Genomic DNA, 14367 nt, shown 5'->3' with positions numbered 1-14367 from the left:
AATGCAAAATATATACATGTAGGACCTAGCTGCACCTCAGCATCCACTTGGTGCTGTACAGTACTTAATTTACTTTGGGTTATACAAATAAACAAGGAACAGGTTCAAGCACCAAAACAGGTCATGCATGAAAAACAATCACCTGAAGACTAAAACTACGGCCACAATAGTGCTGATCACAACACTAGCTTGAAACACTTTGTTGGTAAACCTGCATTCCAGCATTACAAATTAATTATTTATAATAGCACCATTGCTATTGCAACTACCACTTGTTCTTTCAGTGTTATGCATTCAATTTGAATTAGTTCTCTCTGATATTTCATTGCCTAACCCAAACCTGAGGGTAATTCATTACAAGTCATATATCTTTTTCATTTTCTTTACACTACATATAATTTGGTGATATTCAAAAGGATAGTATACTTACCACTTGAGATATTTCCATTTACTATTTACTCCATTAATGATGGGCTGCAAAACCACTCGATAGATTTCACCTCCACAGTGATTACGAATAAACATGTAGGTCATGCAAAACCACAGGAACATGGTGATACCAAATAGCCACTTTGCCTTGTCAAATCCACTAATAGCAATGGCTACAATGCTGTACCCTAGCAATGTTACTGTTAAGAACACAAGGACGATAGACATGCCATGCTTTTCCCAGAGCTCGTGGAGCTTGTTCATTTCTGGGGACTCCTCCCATTTGGCTATGAGAACATGGAATCCCCTCTTCTCCTGAACAGGACTGTCATCTTTTAAACTGGACTTGGACTCGTTCATACCAGACATCTCCAAATGATCAAGCTTAAGTTGAATAAGAATTAAACCTGTGTTAGCAACTGAGGGCAAATAAACAGTGCTAATTAAAGAGCAGCATAACTGGGCCAGGTAGTTGATAAGCTGATTAACACTATTCTAGGATTAAAATTTAATTGAGCTTTTGATTTCTCTTGAATAAAATTATTTCCATTGGCAATGTTTCATGAAGGCTGCTTTTCACTAGCACACAAGCATAAGCAACATACCACATTTTAAGATGGCTCTGAACCCCATGTACAGAATTTCTTTGAACTTTGCGAAAAGTTGTATATAATTCAGCTTATCAAAATTCAGTATTAACGGATGGGGGTTACCAAGCTTGTTTTTGATTTATTAACAGTTAAAGCTAAAATTAAAGGTGCTTTAAGCAGGTTATTCCATTGGTATGGTTACCTATGGTTTATGGACCTTTTCGGCAATATGGTGGCCATTTTGAATTCTGTTGTTTCAAATAGCTATAATGGAATGCTCAGGGGCAGATTAGTACACGTATGTATTCGCTCCCTGAACATCCCCTATCACCTCTATGAGACACACCTGCAGGGAATCATGGTAGTTGTATTCATCTTCTTGGACTGGGCATTTGTTTTGATGAATAAAACTACCATGATTTCCTGCAGGCGCATCTCATAAAGCAAGCCTGCAAATAACAGTCAGTCATCAGACAATTGTCCGGTAAATTTGAGGTTTTGACAGGTAAAAGCTTAGCCTGGTCAGACACTCTAACCAGGCTTTCTGCTAAATAAAAAATATTTTAACTGAAAATTTGTGGCTGAACATGGAACAAGTTATTTTATTATATTGCCAAACAATACTAGGCAAAAAATCTTTGTTATCAGTTTTGTTTTTATTCCATTTCTGAGAAACAATATTATCACATGCAATGTGTCGTCTCAAATGTCACATCGAATTGTAAACAAGCCACATCAGCGCCATTATTCAGGCTGTGTTTATCTACGCATTTTGCAGTAGTGTCGTGAAAGATCGTGGAGCCCCATTTAGTCTGAATTACATTTGTCTGACAAAACACTAAAATCTGAGGTCTTAGGTTGTTACTTGTCATTTGCTATCTGCAAGTGTTGTAGAATCAATTTTCAATCGTAATTTGGCCCGATTAAAATATTATGCAAACTGGATACACGGCCCAAATTTTTGTTTATCAAATTATCACTTTCAAAAACTTTAAAACCTCTAAAACGTAACCAGATGTTTTTCTAGTAAGTATCATCAAAAATCAGTTTTATACCTCTTTCAAGTTTTTTTACCTCTGTGGTTCAACATAGTTTGAATTGGTTTACATACCACAGACAAGTTTTTGTGAAAAGTGTAAAATAATGTAATTAGTCACGCTTTCTAGTCACGACCACTTCCAATTCAAATTTCATCTTATTACCCAAATTTTTTATTCAGTTGACCCCAAAAATTTTCAGAAAAATTCGAATAATTCATTTCAGCCAATTTTCAAGTCTGAATATTACTGTGAGTTTTTATACTGACAAGCTGACCATGTGGGATTCCCCATGGTTTTCCTTAGACGTTGTGGAAAACTTGATCCGCGGGAAAATACAGAATACACATGTGATCAAGTGAGTGAAGGCAAACTAGGGGTAGAAACGTTTGTAAATTTGTCAATTTTTAACAGGTAAAATACTGTAATGCCTGAATTATTGTTAATGTTCCCTTTCTGGTACTAGTATCGATTTTATACTCAGTTGATTTTACTTTTAAGCCATTCAAATTTGCAACTGACATTTTGGTAAAGGGTCCACACTCAAATACCAAAGTGTCTCAAATGTCCCTTATTTTAAATTTCTAATGACAAAAAAAAATTGTCCAACCAGACTGGCTTTTTGTCAGGTCAAAACTTGTCCTTGGCCTGACAAATGACCTCCTTATAGACAAAAATTATTTTCAGGCTTGTAAAGGGAATAATTTAGCCATTGTGCCACAAAATAAATAACATGTTCACCATGTATAAGTAGCTATAAACACTGTATTAACGTTTTAGCAGAGTCAGTGTTAAACACAACTTTGAATGTGTTCAACTGACGTTCATCAACGATTGAGCATTTATGACATCAACTGGTAAGGAGTGGTTATAGATCAGTACCTCATAAAAAATCTCTGTGAAACTGCTTTGAGCCTAGCTTACATACTACATTTTAGTTCGGTACAGTTTGTTCTTTCTCGCTGGTGTGTTATCGAAGATATTTTTACTGTTCTTGAAACATGCCGATTTTTTTTGTTATCACGTTTGCAGGCAAGGCGAGAAGCGTTGACAATGTTTGCTAATCCGCTGCGCGCGGCCATGCGGAAAACCGCACGCAAACAAACAGCAGATCAAGCTTCCCATCTGCAAATGGCTAATATTCACAGGGGTTTGTTGTATTTTTATTTTTCCGAGACGAAACGCATTTCATGTTCAGTTGAATTGACCCTTCAGTAGGTGAGTGCCTGTTCACTCCTTACACTCACAGGGGTTTGTTGTATTCTAAAGTAGTTGAGTGCCTGTTCGTTCTACGTCGGCGCCCGGGTTGCACAATTTAATTATCTGTGAATCACTCTGCAGTTTGACAAGTAAAAGCTTTCAAAACCACGCAAAACGTCGCCTACGATATGATAGAGGCAGTCGAAAAACAGTGTTCTTAAGTACTAGAATGAGAAGGCTGCATTTCCTGAAATTTGAAACTAAACGCATAAGTAAGCAAGTACAATACAGGCGAACTATTGCAGGGCTCAACATTGTTAATTACTGCGAAATGAAAATGCTCTTAGTTTTGGCAAGATTTCACACTAGCACTGTTTGTGGGTAAAACGGAAACACGCCGCAAAGCCAGCTACCTCAGAATACTCGCGCGAAGAAGCAAAACGGAACACAATCGTAGAAACTGGAGGCGGTCAGAGAGACCGGATGGTATTCTCTTACCGCTTTAGAGTTCTCGGGCCTAAATGCAAATATTCGATACCAGAAATTGGCAATATCTACTCACCGATGTCATGCTTGTTGGCGTGATGCTTAAAACGAACTCAGAACAAATTTTAAAACAGTTACTCCGGCCAAGCACGTGCTTTGGCTATGTGCGTAGTAGCCTCGAAGAACATCAAGCGTGAAGCCTACGCTTGCTGACGTCACGGCTGTTAACTTTCATTCAATGGCGCACTTACGAGACAAAAAGTTTTCAAAAAAATCATAGAAAATATAGCGATCCTAAGAGGCTTCAAAACCTTACTGGCTGACACAGCCAAGTTGAAATTAAGAGATCAAACGCTTAGCTGAGAATTTATGGCCTGTTTTAGACTGTTTTAGAACACGTGTTAGGTTCGTACACGTGCACTCCGCGTGTTCGAACACATAAACAACAGTAAAATCAGAAATTGGACATCAAAATCAATGAATGAAACGGTGTAGGGTTTACAACTAGACGTACCATCATTGAATTTTCATCCTCCACATCACCATCGCATAGGGCGCTTCGTAATCCATCGACTATACAGCCACTGTCTTCGAGATTTGGCGCCTTTTTCGTGTCGGGGCTTTCCATTGTTGATCGCTGATCGAAGGAGTCTTCCAAATTAACTAGGTTAGAACTACGGAGAGAAAAGAAGGAGTTCAATATAAATACAAGCCTGCTACTTTCACTTTTTAATTGAAGAAAACTCATATTTTGCTTTGTTGCCTGGAAAACTGAATTTTCACGAAAGCACGAATTGGCGCGCAACTCGCCATTTGGCGCCAACAAACGTAAAACATCGTATGAGCGCAATTTCACTTAACACAAATTACTGAAATCCTCAGAGTTCAGACCAGATAAAACAGTGAAAGTAACTTACAGTTGAAGTGCAGGGTAGAGGCAGAAATAGAGGAACGAAATAATGACCGAAAGGAGTTGAAACGGAAGGTTGCTATCGATCAGACGAGTGACTTGAACAGTGAAATCAGGTACGTGGGAAGGTACATTTGAAAGCATAATGTTTCCGCGGGAAGTTTGATTAGCCAATTAGAATGCACTTAAAGCAGCACGTGCCGTATGGAACCAATCAGAAGTCAACAGCGACAGAAAATTTACACCCCGTCAATCAACTTGGTAAATGGTAATCAATGCTAAGAAGTCAGAGACAACGATACACAATGCTCCAAGTTCAGACTTTGACAGCATCCATCTGTCTGGTAGATCGAGGTATAACTATATTAACTAGGTATACAATCATACAATGATACACTAAGGTGGCTTATATTAAGGAATCTTGTATTCTGTTTTAAGCTGTCCTCAAATTCATTGGATTGACTTGTTCAATGTAAAGTAATTTGGAATTTGTATTGAAGATTAAAGAATGGTTACGTGACCTGCTTCACAAAATCCTGAAATTCGATGAGAGGAATATTGAACAGACTAATGCAGAATTGGCATCCGAGTTACTCGAACTCTTCAATGTTGTTTTGCATATAATTATGGTTAAATTAGTCTACAGGCAAGAATTTCTCCCACCTGGACAGAAACAGTATACCGATAGCCTGTTGCCGTCTTTAAAGGAAGCTGAAACTTCAGCATAGCAGTTTAACGCGGGGGAAAGAGAATTTTCGAATATTATTTCACGCGATTATAAATATATTTCATTCCTGTTGAAACTAAAGAATGTCAACAAGCCAAAGGGTACTAGACTGTACTAGAGTTTCCGGTAAGTGGTTTAACCTTGACAACTCTTACGAAAAAGGTTTGTTATAAATCATTACCTGAGTACATCAACCACGACCATATGTCCTTTTCTAAATGGATTAATGCTAATTTCCAAATACCAAGAAAAAAAAGGTGCTAAACAGTCTGCCCATATTTTGTACAGATGCCTATGGTTGGCCATTCGTTTCAAAATTACAACAGGGTATACGTGGGCTTTTCTGCCGCGTATACTTGTTTACATACGCTACGTATGGGCTTTAAGCCCATATATACGACCATTTAGATCGCGTATATACGCATTTTTAAATGGCCACATATTTGCGTAAACTCAAGCGCGGGGATATGCGAAATAAATGCCCAAATATACGCGTCCTACAAGGACCCATATATACGCGAGCTAAAATGCGTAAACTCAAGCGCGGGTCTCGTAAATTACGTTGTATATGCAGCACAAAATGTGTCTTTTGCGAGAATGGCTGTTCGTGTATGATGGCAATGAAAATTACTTTAGCTAGAAATCGTCAATATGGCGGCAGTAGTAAAATGTCTTGTCTTGGTCTATTTGCTATTTAATGTTTGTTATTACAGCTCTCCAGTGATTGAACTTCTAGAAACAGTTATGTGTCCTTTGAATGACTGTTCAAGATTTTATCCTCACGTTGATCGTCGTGAAATTGCCGTGGATTATTCTGTACATCGTTTAGTTAATTCATTGGACAGAGGTGCCCAAGCGAATGCTGAGAGGATACGGCCTCTAGAATTGCTGGTGAGACAACTGCAATATTTACTACTTAGATGGGAAATGTTTGCATTAAGAACAGTTTCATGCACCTCAGTACTCCCATTAGGGCTTTGCCAACTGTATCAGCTTCTAATGGAAGAGTGGGTCGTCCAACCTATGAAATATCATTACCTCAAGGGAAGCTTTGGGAAACAGAATGTGATTTTAGTGGAAGTTCTATTGGTTCTTCACCAGATAATTCATCTGGTTGGATGTTATCATCAAATGTGTCGCTGACAGCTAGTATTTCCAGTATTACAGATATCTTCTGAAATCACTGCATTCACCCACAATTGTTGAGGAGTCCAGTGACCCTCTGTGCGAACAGGATGATTATTCCACGCCTTAACTAGGAGGTTTAACTGGTTGTTAATTCTGGAAAGAAATATGTAATGCAAACAGAACAGATCGATTAGGCTGGTCGATTCTAGGATGCCATTTTCTTCCATCTGGTAGAACAGAGTGTAGTAGAACTGACCGACTCCAATGAAGACCTCTCCAGAGATGCTAAATTCACTGGTTGTGTGCAGACAACCCAGCAATTTTGCTTCCCCTATTAAATCCCCTGTTGCATAGCATAGCTCTTCCTACCTCTAAATTTTCATCCCCTTCGTCTCAACACACTCTAGAGGGCAACCCATAACTTTACAAATCAGCTAAAACGAGAGCTAGCCCAGTTGCAGCAGAATTGTTTGTTACACAACTTAAAGTCTAAAATCCCTGACAAAACCACCGTGTATCACTAACCTCCAACTTTTTAGGCAGAGTAGTCCATCAAAGATGTGCCAAAGAGAATTAGGTCCCCTGACACTGTAAACACACCTTGTGATGGTATTGAACCACCTTACAGCAGACCCTGCTGGGTCAGTTCAGAAAAACATTCCCTTACATGCTGACGCTGAACATAGATATTTCTTTTTCACAAATGACCCAGCATGATACTGATACCAGAATTGGGAAACCAACGTCAGTCAGTTTCATTTCTCGAATCATCAGTTCGTCTAAATCTTAACATCGACTGGAGAGTGACTGAATGTTTCTAACTCTATGCCAAAGAGTGGCTCTGGAAACTAATCTTGATATCTAGGACCAAGTAAATCTTATTCTTTTTCTTAAAAACTCCCCTTGATAGGTTTTGATATTTCATAGACTGGACAACCCACTCTTCCATTAGAAGCTGATAGTCCAGATAGCCCATACAGTTGGCAAAGCCTTATGGGGCGTACTGAGGTGTATGAATCTGCTCTTCCTGCAAACATTTCCCATCTATTTAGTAAGTATTGAATTTGTCTCACCAGCAATTCAAGTGGCAGAATTTGCTTGGGCATCTCTATCCAATGAATAACTAAACGGCGAACAGAATCCTCAGCAACTTCACGACAAACGATCAAGTTTTCTGCCATGTTAGGATCAGTGTGAGGATAAAATCTTGAACAGTCATTCAAAGGACACATAACTGTTTCTAGAAGTTCAATCACTGGAGAGCTGTAATAACAAACATTAAATAGCAAATAGACCAAGACAAGACATTTTACTACTGCCGCCATATTGACGATTTCTAGTTAAAGTAATTTTCATTGCCATCATACACGAACAGCCATTCTCGCAAAAGGCAAATTTTGTGCTGGCATACACAACGTAATTTACGAGACCCGCATATACGCGCATTTTAGCTTGCGTATATATGGGTCCTTGTAGGACGCGTATATTTGGGCATTTATTTCGCATATCCCCGCGCTTGAGTTTACGCAAATATGTGGCCATTTAAAAATGCGTATATACGCGATCTAAATGGTCGTATATATGAGCTTAAAGCCCATGCGTAACGTATGTAAACAAGTATACGCGGCAGAAAAACCCGCGTATACCCTGTCGTAATTTTGAAACGAATGGCCAACCATAGATGCCGACACCACAAAAAAGCCTAATTTAAGGTTTTTCGAACCTCTAAGGGAAACGAAAATTGGTTCGAAAAATCGGATAGTCCGAGAAATCGGAGGTAAAATTACAGTGTTCAACTGAGGAAACGACTTTTGGTTCGAGTTACCGGGAGGTTCGAAAAAATTAGGGTTCGAGAAACTGCGGGATTCCACTGTTTCTCTGAACGATAAATACTGTCGTACTAATGTTTCAAACTGTTTGACCCCGCGGCGAGTGCAATTTGGAAATTTGAAAATGACTACGAGCGGTATATTACAAGTAGCCCGGCCAACACTTATCTCCGCGTCCTGTAGCAAGAAGCGACTAGGAGTACATGTATTTCTACTCCCCCTGGATGAAATGCTAGTCCATCGCAGGGTTAATTACCCCCAGCATTAAATTCGCCGGTGCCCAGGTATACTCTTGGGTAGAGAGAGGCACACTAAGAGTTAAGTGTCTTGCCCAAGAATACAACATAATGTCCTTGGCCAGGGGCCTGTTTCTCGAAAGCCCCGGAAACTTTTCGGGCCGGCAAAACCATTTTTAATTAATCTGTATCTAAAAACAGAGGTGTATTGGCCTGAAACTTCTTGTATGAAGGGAACTTCTGTTCATATTAAGAATATGTGAATAAAACAGCTCTGTAATCATAAGGTTTGAGATTTTGCTACGGCTTTCCGGGTGCGAAAGCTTTCCGGGACCTTCGAGAAACGGGCCCAGGGCTCGAACTCCGGTACTGCTTGATCCAGAGGCGAGCTCACAAACCATGAGGCCACCGCGCCTCCCAATCAATTTTGTACATCAAGAATTTTAACTTTATGAATCTGAATTAAGAGTAACATCGCATACTCACGGTTGAAGTCGGAAAATACCACGTTGGAAGATATACTTCTAGTCGCAGTCGTATTTTCTCTGAACCGCAGTACAACTTATTGGATTGACCGCATATAATGTTTTCTGTTTTCTCACTGGTTCTACTGATAAGGTAGTTCCTGTATTGCTACAACCGGGGATCACATTGGCACGAGCTGTCGATGTAATGAAGACGCGAGCAAAGAGAATTTACATTTTGATGATTGCGTTAAACTAGTTTTTGTATTTCTTAACTACTACGAGTAAAGCTGGGTATGAACGTGCACATGTGTTAACTATTGGCGATAGATTTGGTACCTTGGCGGAAAGCAATCAACGAATAACATTTGTCCGTGTCACACATTTAGAGCCGTGCCAGAGTATGAGGAAGTTTCAAATTTTAGTCCGACTCAGGTGAAAAGGAAGTTTTGAATTCCACCTTCTATTCTTATAATACACCTTATTCCAAAATGGCAGCCAATTTACTATTCTTTTGTTTGCATGGTAATTAGCCCTCTTTGCCTCGTCAACATGTACAAAATACAAAAGAAATTTGAGGCGAAAATGAGCCAAACAGGGCTAATTACAATGCAAACAAAAGAATAATAAATTGGCCGTCATTTGAATGCAGAACGGTTAGTCATGTGACCCAAGCTAACATACTGTCACTTTGACAAAGAAATAATAAAGGAATTTAAAATAAAACTTTAGAATTAATTAAACACTTTGAAAAGGCAGGTCAGTTTTATTTTCACAGCAAGGCTGTTTAGCAAGTCTTTCTCTAGTTGTTTGTAGCGTTTTGAGATCTTCATATTATCTAGTAGATCAGGTGACCAGCAGCTGTTAACTTCATCCACGTGGGCACAGCACGCCACTAAGTGAATGTATCCCCACGCTGTTTTGACGGCATGTCAGTAGGGTCTGTTAGGAATCCATCAGAGGTACCTGACACCGAGTTTTTACTTAATTTTTGATATGCTTTATTTGAAATCCTTTAAGCTGCTGAAATCCATCCAGACTACTGAATAGAGTTTTAAACACGGCATGCATGCAGACGGAAAATTTCAAGGAAAAATGGTGCCACGTATGCGGCTTCGATCGAGGCGGACATCACTGGTCCCTTCTTTCTCACAATTTCATTGTCATAATTCCTAAATAGGTACTTGTCCGCATCGCAGAATAATATTGTCATTTCATTGACTGCGGATTAAAATAGTTCACATTTGAATTTTTGTCATACAGCCGTGACAAATAATAAGTCATACCAAGCCTGATCGGTTTTGATGGCAAAATTGATCATAACATGGTAGGTTCAAAAGAGATTTAACTGTACACGCCCAAAAGTTGGGCCAGAAGATGGCCCTTAACTCTGACGGCGCCTCTTTCCAGCCAGGTGTATAAATGGATACCGGCAAATTTAATGCTGGGAGTAACCCTGCGATGGACTAGCATCCCATCCAAGGGGAAGTAGAAATACTCCTAGTCGTTTCATGCTACAGAAACCGGAATAAGCTCTAGCTTGGGTCGCATGCAGACTTCACCTTTTTTTTAAAAAAAAAAATTACAAATAATATAATTTTGCGTTTTGAAAATTTGTAAATATAATGCAATCACATGTTTTTAACTAAACCGTTTACATGGAAATTTCTGCCTTTCTCTCAACGGCAAAACAAGACAGCAAAACAACAATTACAGTGCTAGCCGTATGTTCGATATTCATAACATTTCTGCAAGAAGCTATGTGCGTCATATTAGGCTTTAACCTAAGAATATTCACGAGAATATTTTCAGCTTAAAATCGGAAGAAAAATAAGAATATTCAGCCGGGGCCGGAAAAACAATACTCTTATAAGTAAAAAAGAATTTAAACACTCTATTGTCTTTATTGTCTTTATTGCCCACCCCTACTGATTTCTGCAAGAGTTATTCACGAGAATATTTTCGGCTTAAAATGGGAAGAAAAAGAAAAATATTCACCCCGAGCAGGAAAAACAATACTTATAAGTAAAAAAGAGTTTAAACACTCTATTGTTTTTATTGTTCACCTCTAAATTTCTTTCCGCGCGCCAGTTCAAAAAATCATATTGAATTATTTTCAACTTTTTTAGATCAAAGGTGTGAAAGACAAATGTAAAATCTGAAAAGAAAACAGACAAATTGCGCCTTTCAACTTTTTGTTCTATAAACCTGCTTGTTTACAGAAAAAAATTCACGGACAAGTAGTATCCATCTGGGTATTTTCCATCTAGGTATTTTCCTTGGACGTGCACTATGATCAGATATATAGTATGCTAACTCACTTGTGACTAGTATCGTGGCCCGCTGTTTGTCATGACGGAGATTGATAACACTCATTCTCGATGAGTTTGCCGTGGAGACTTCTATCAGGAATGTCGACAGTGGTTTCTAGACTCTTGAGTTAAAAATAGAACTTTTTGCCCGTCATATGAACTAGCTAGACAGATGATTTAGTTCCTCTTCACTAAATTTTGAGGTGGCTAATCCTTCGAGTTTCGTGGTTAGGGAACTGAGTGCGGTGACTTCGCGAAACAAGTTCCGAAGGGGAAAGCTAGTCGAACAGCAGCATTGAAAGAAAAAACCTGAATGCAAACGAAAAAAGATAGCGCTCGTGAGATGCTCTAGGATGCTACCTCTAGAATTATGAACATGTCCCCGTAAAACTAGCAGTCGTGATGGAAATCAGAGAGACAGCCGAGTAGACTCGCTTTAGACCACGAGCAAACTTGGGAAAATTTTGATATCCTTTCGCCTAATCCATGCAGACGCACCCGTAAGTTTAATTTGGAGTGATTCCTTTCATACAAGAACTCGATGTCAGGGTGGTTTAGACTCGTTTTACACGAACCCATTTTTATCTGCATGTGGATGATACTATATCAGAAACTAATAAGGGAAGCCACATTTAAAAGAACACTGACCAACAGTTAAAACACAGGTACGCTACATTCACTTTTTGACATATTTCTTGTTAGAATCCACCATTAATTTCCGTTAAATATGAAGATATGTGCAAGTTGGAATTACTTAAAACCTCTGAAACGGCTGGTGTGAGAATTGGACACATTGTACTTCATATGCAAACTATACGCTAAGAAGATTGACAAGAAGTAACTTTGAATTTGCCGTAAATACAAACATACACCTACATAAACCGCTGAAGACCTTGTCAAGAGCAACTGAAATCGATCGGAGTTATTTTTGTCCTATTCGTCCGAGAAAATGTTGTAATTTTCTGTATTTTCTACTTACCAGTGTCATATAACAGCTTCAGCGATGAACCTTTCCGAAGGAACAAAGTTACATACGAAAGAAATGAATTCAGGAGACATGTTTATATAATCCCCGCATTAAAAAAAAAAACACATAATTCCTTTTTATTACTATTAGGAAGGCTGCCAAATAATTTCAAACTAGAAAATTTAATAACTGTCTTGAAGGTATTGAAATGCCTCGTAAATCATTTCACCTGACCAAACTTGGTGAAAACACCGGCAATCAAATGATTGCATACAAAGCGACTATTTTAAGGGTTCTTGTTTACTGAAATAACCGGGCATTGAAACGGTTTTCAGCCATCTTCCATCACTGAATGGTCAGAGAGCTCTGCAAATATCCACACGCAAACTTTGCACATAAAATGGCATGAGGTCGAACAAACACGAACAAACATGGCACGAAACTCCACCTTAAATTCGTGGTTTCTCATCGATGAGGAAAACCGTAAATTCTAAAGTTGATCTACTGTAGTAGCTTAAGTTCACTGTAAGATCGATTTACTATGATCAAAAAAGTCTACTGAAAAGCTAACGCGGGACAAAAAATGTGCCGAGTCAGCATATATTCGATGAGTGAAGACAGTAAAAATATTTTCGAGTGGCAAATGCCCAGCTAAAGAAAGTATCAAATTTTTACGGTATTGAACTTGTTCCAAATTTATCAAGCGTACAATTTATTTACATCAGTTTTGAAGTAAACTAATTTCTGTATACCGGCGCCGCTAATTAAATTAGCGGTCAATCATTCAAAAAGACTGAAAACAAAACATCCAAAAATTCATTAAGTAAACATTTTACCACACAAGTGAATAGTGCTTTTCACGGGTTCTGATTGGTTAATTCGGAGGTGATTAGAAACGTACTGTTCACCTCCGAGCAGCCAACACCCTCGGTGTCGGTGAAGGTGGTGGATATTTACCGAGTCTTTCACCATTCACCTCCACTTCGGTGAACACTGATCACAACTTCGTGTCGGTATAGCACGAAAAAACCGCACGAGTCAGCCCTAACAAAAAAGTAGGACATGTTGGCTATAGAAGTGGACTTTGCGATATTGGCAAACGTCCCTGTCTGTAAAATGTGGCATCAATCAATCAATCAATCAATCGATCGATCGATCGATCGATCGATCGATTAATTTATTAAAGTCATTGCGTGGGACTGAGGTTGCCCTCAGTATCCGAGCCAGAGGCTCATCTATAAAACGCATGACTAAAATAAAAGAGATAAAAATTAAATAAGTAATAACAATAATAAGATACATACATGGAATTGTTAACAATTATCATGCTATCCAACTATCCAACAAGCTAGACAATAATTATTTAAAAATAGACGAGTAACCAGGATAAGACATTTGGAAAAATAGAAAAACGATCTCTGGTTAAAAATTTGTTTAAAACGAGCTTTCGACTGCCAGTCTGTAGTCTTTAACGAGTAATGTTCATTACTCGTTAAAGACTACAGACTGGTAGCCGAAAGCTCGTTCATTACTCGTTAAAGACTACAGACTGGTAGCCGAAAGCTCGTTTTAAACAAATTTTTAACCAGAGATCGTTTTTCTATTTTTCCAATAATTATTTAGTTATAAATATAAACACATCTGACCTAAAATTGTGATAAAACCCGTAGTCGAGACAGGTACTCAGTCACCTCAGTCAACCGAGACAAACTGGTGCAACATACAAAAGTTTGTCGGTACCCAACTACGGAACTGCTCGTATCGTGTTAAGAAGTCCGAGTGCTACGAGGTCCCTTCCGAGTTAAGTAACGCCACGGCTCCTAACGACCCTACAAGGTGTGACCGGTTTGACAGCGACACCGCTCCTACTGGTATCCAACCACAGCTCCCACCTCAGCCCCCCAGTATCCCCATGCAGATCGCTGCGCCCCCCACCTCTACGTCCAAGGACTGCCACAAACCCATGCCAGCCCCGTGGAGGAATTCGAGGAACAGCACGAGGTCGACCCCCCTACTACCAGTGATGCCACTGATGCGCAGGAAAGTGCAAAA

At 39.1% G+C, this 14367-nt stretch overlaps 1 protein-coding gene across 7 annotated transcripts in view; it reads right to left on the bottom strand.

The window, feature by feature from the left end:
• LOC145480569 (solute carrier family 28 member 3-like) overlaps positions 1–14367 on the bottom strand; it is a 58024-nt gene that overhangs the window by 18329 nt on the left and 25328 nt on the right. The window contains exons 1-3 of one of the 7 annotated variants that reach the window (XM_081458820.1): positions 9059–9083; positions 4257–4416; positions 431–813 (exon numbers count right to left, since the gene is read on the bottom strand). In XM_081458820.1, coding sequence (XP_081314946.1) covers positions 431–813; positions 4257–4370 — 497 coding nt within the window. In that variant the 5' untranslated portion in view covers positions 4371–4416; positions 9059–9083. Of the gene's footprint in view, positions 1–430; positions 814–3818; positions 4228–4256; positions 4417–4659; positions 5039–9058; positions 9084–14367 lie in introns of those variants that run through there. The other 6 variants (XM_081458824.1, XM_081458818.1, XM_081458817.1 and 3 more) reach the window with 6 other exon arrangements.

The sequence above is a fragment of the Orbicella franksi genome, chromosome 3 (genome assembly GCF_964199315.1).
Source record: "Orbicella franksi chromosome 3, jaOrbFran1.1, whole genome shotgun sequence".
NCBI lineage: Eukaryota > Metazoa > Cnidaria > Anthozoa > Scleractinia > Merulinidae > Orbicella > Orbicella franksi.
This window is presented reverse-complemented; position numbering and strand designations above follow the sequence as displayed.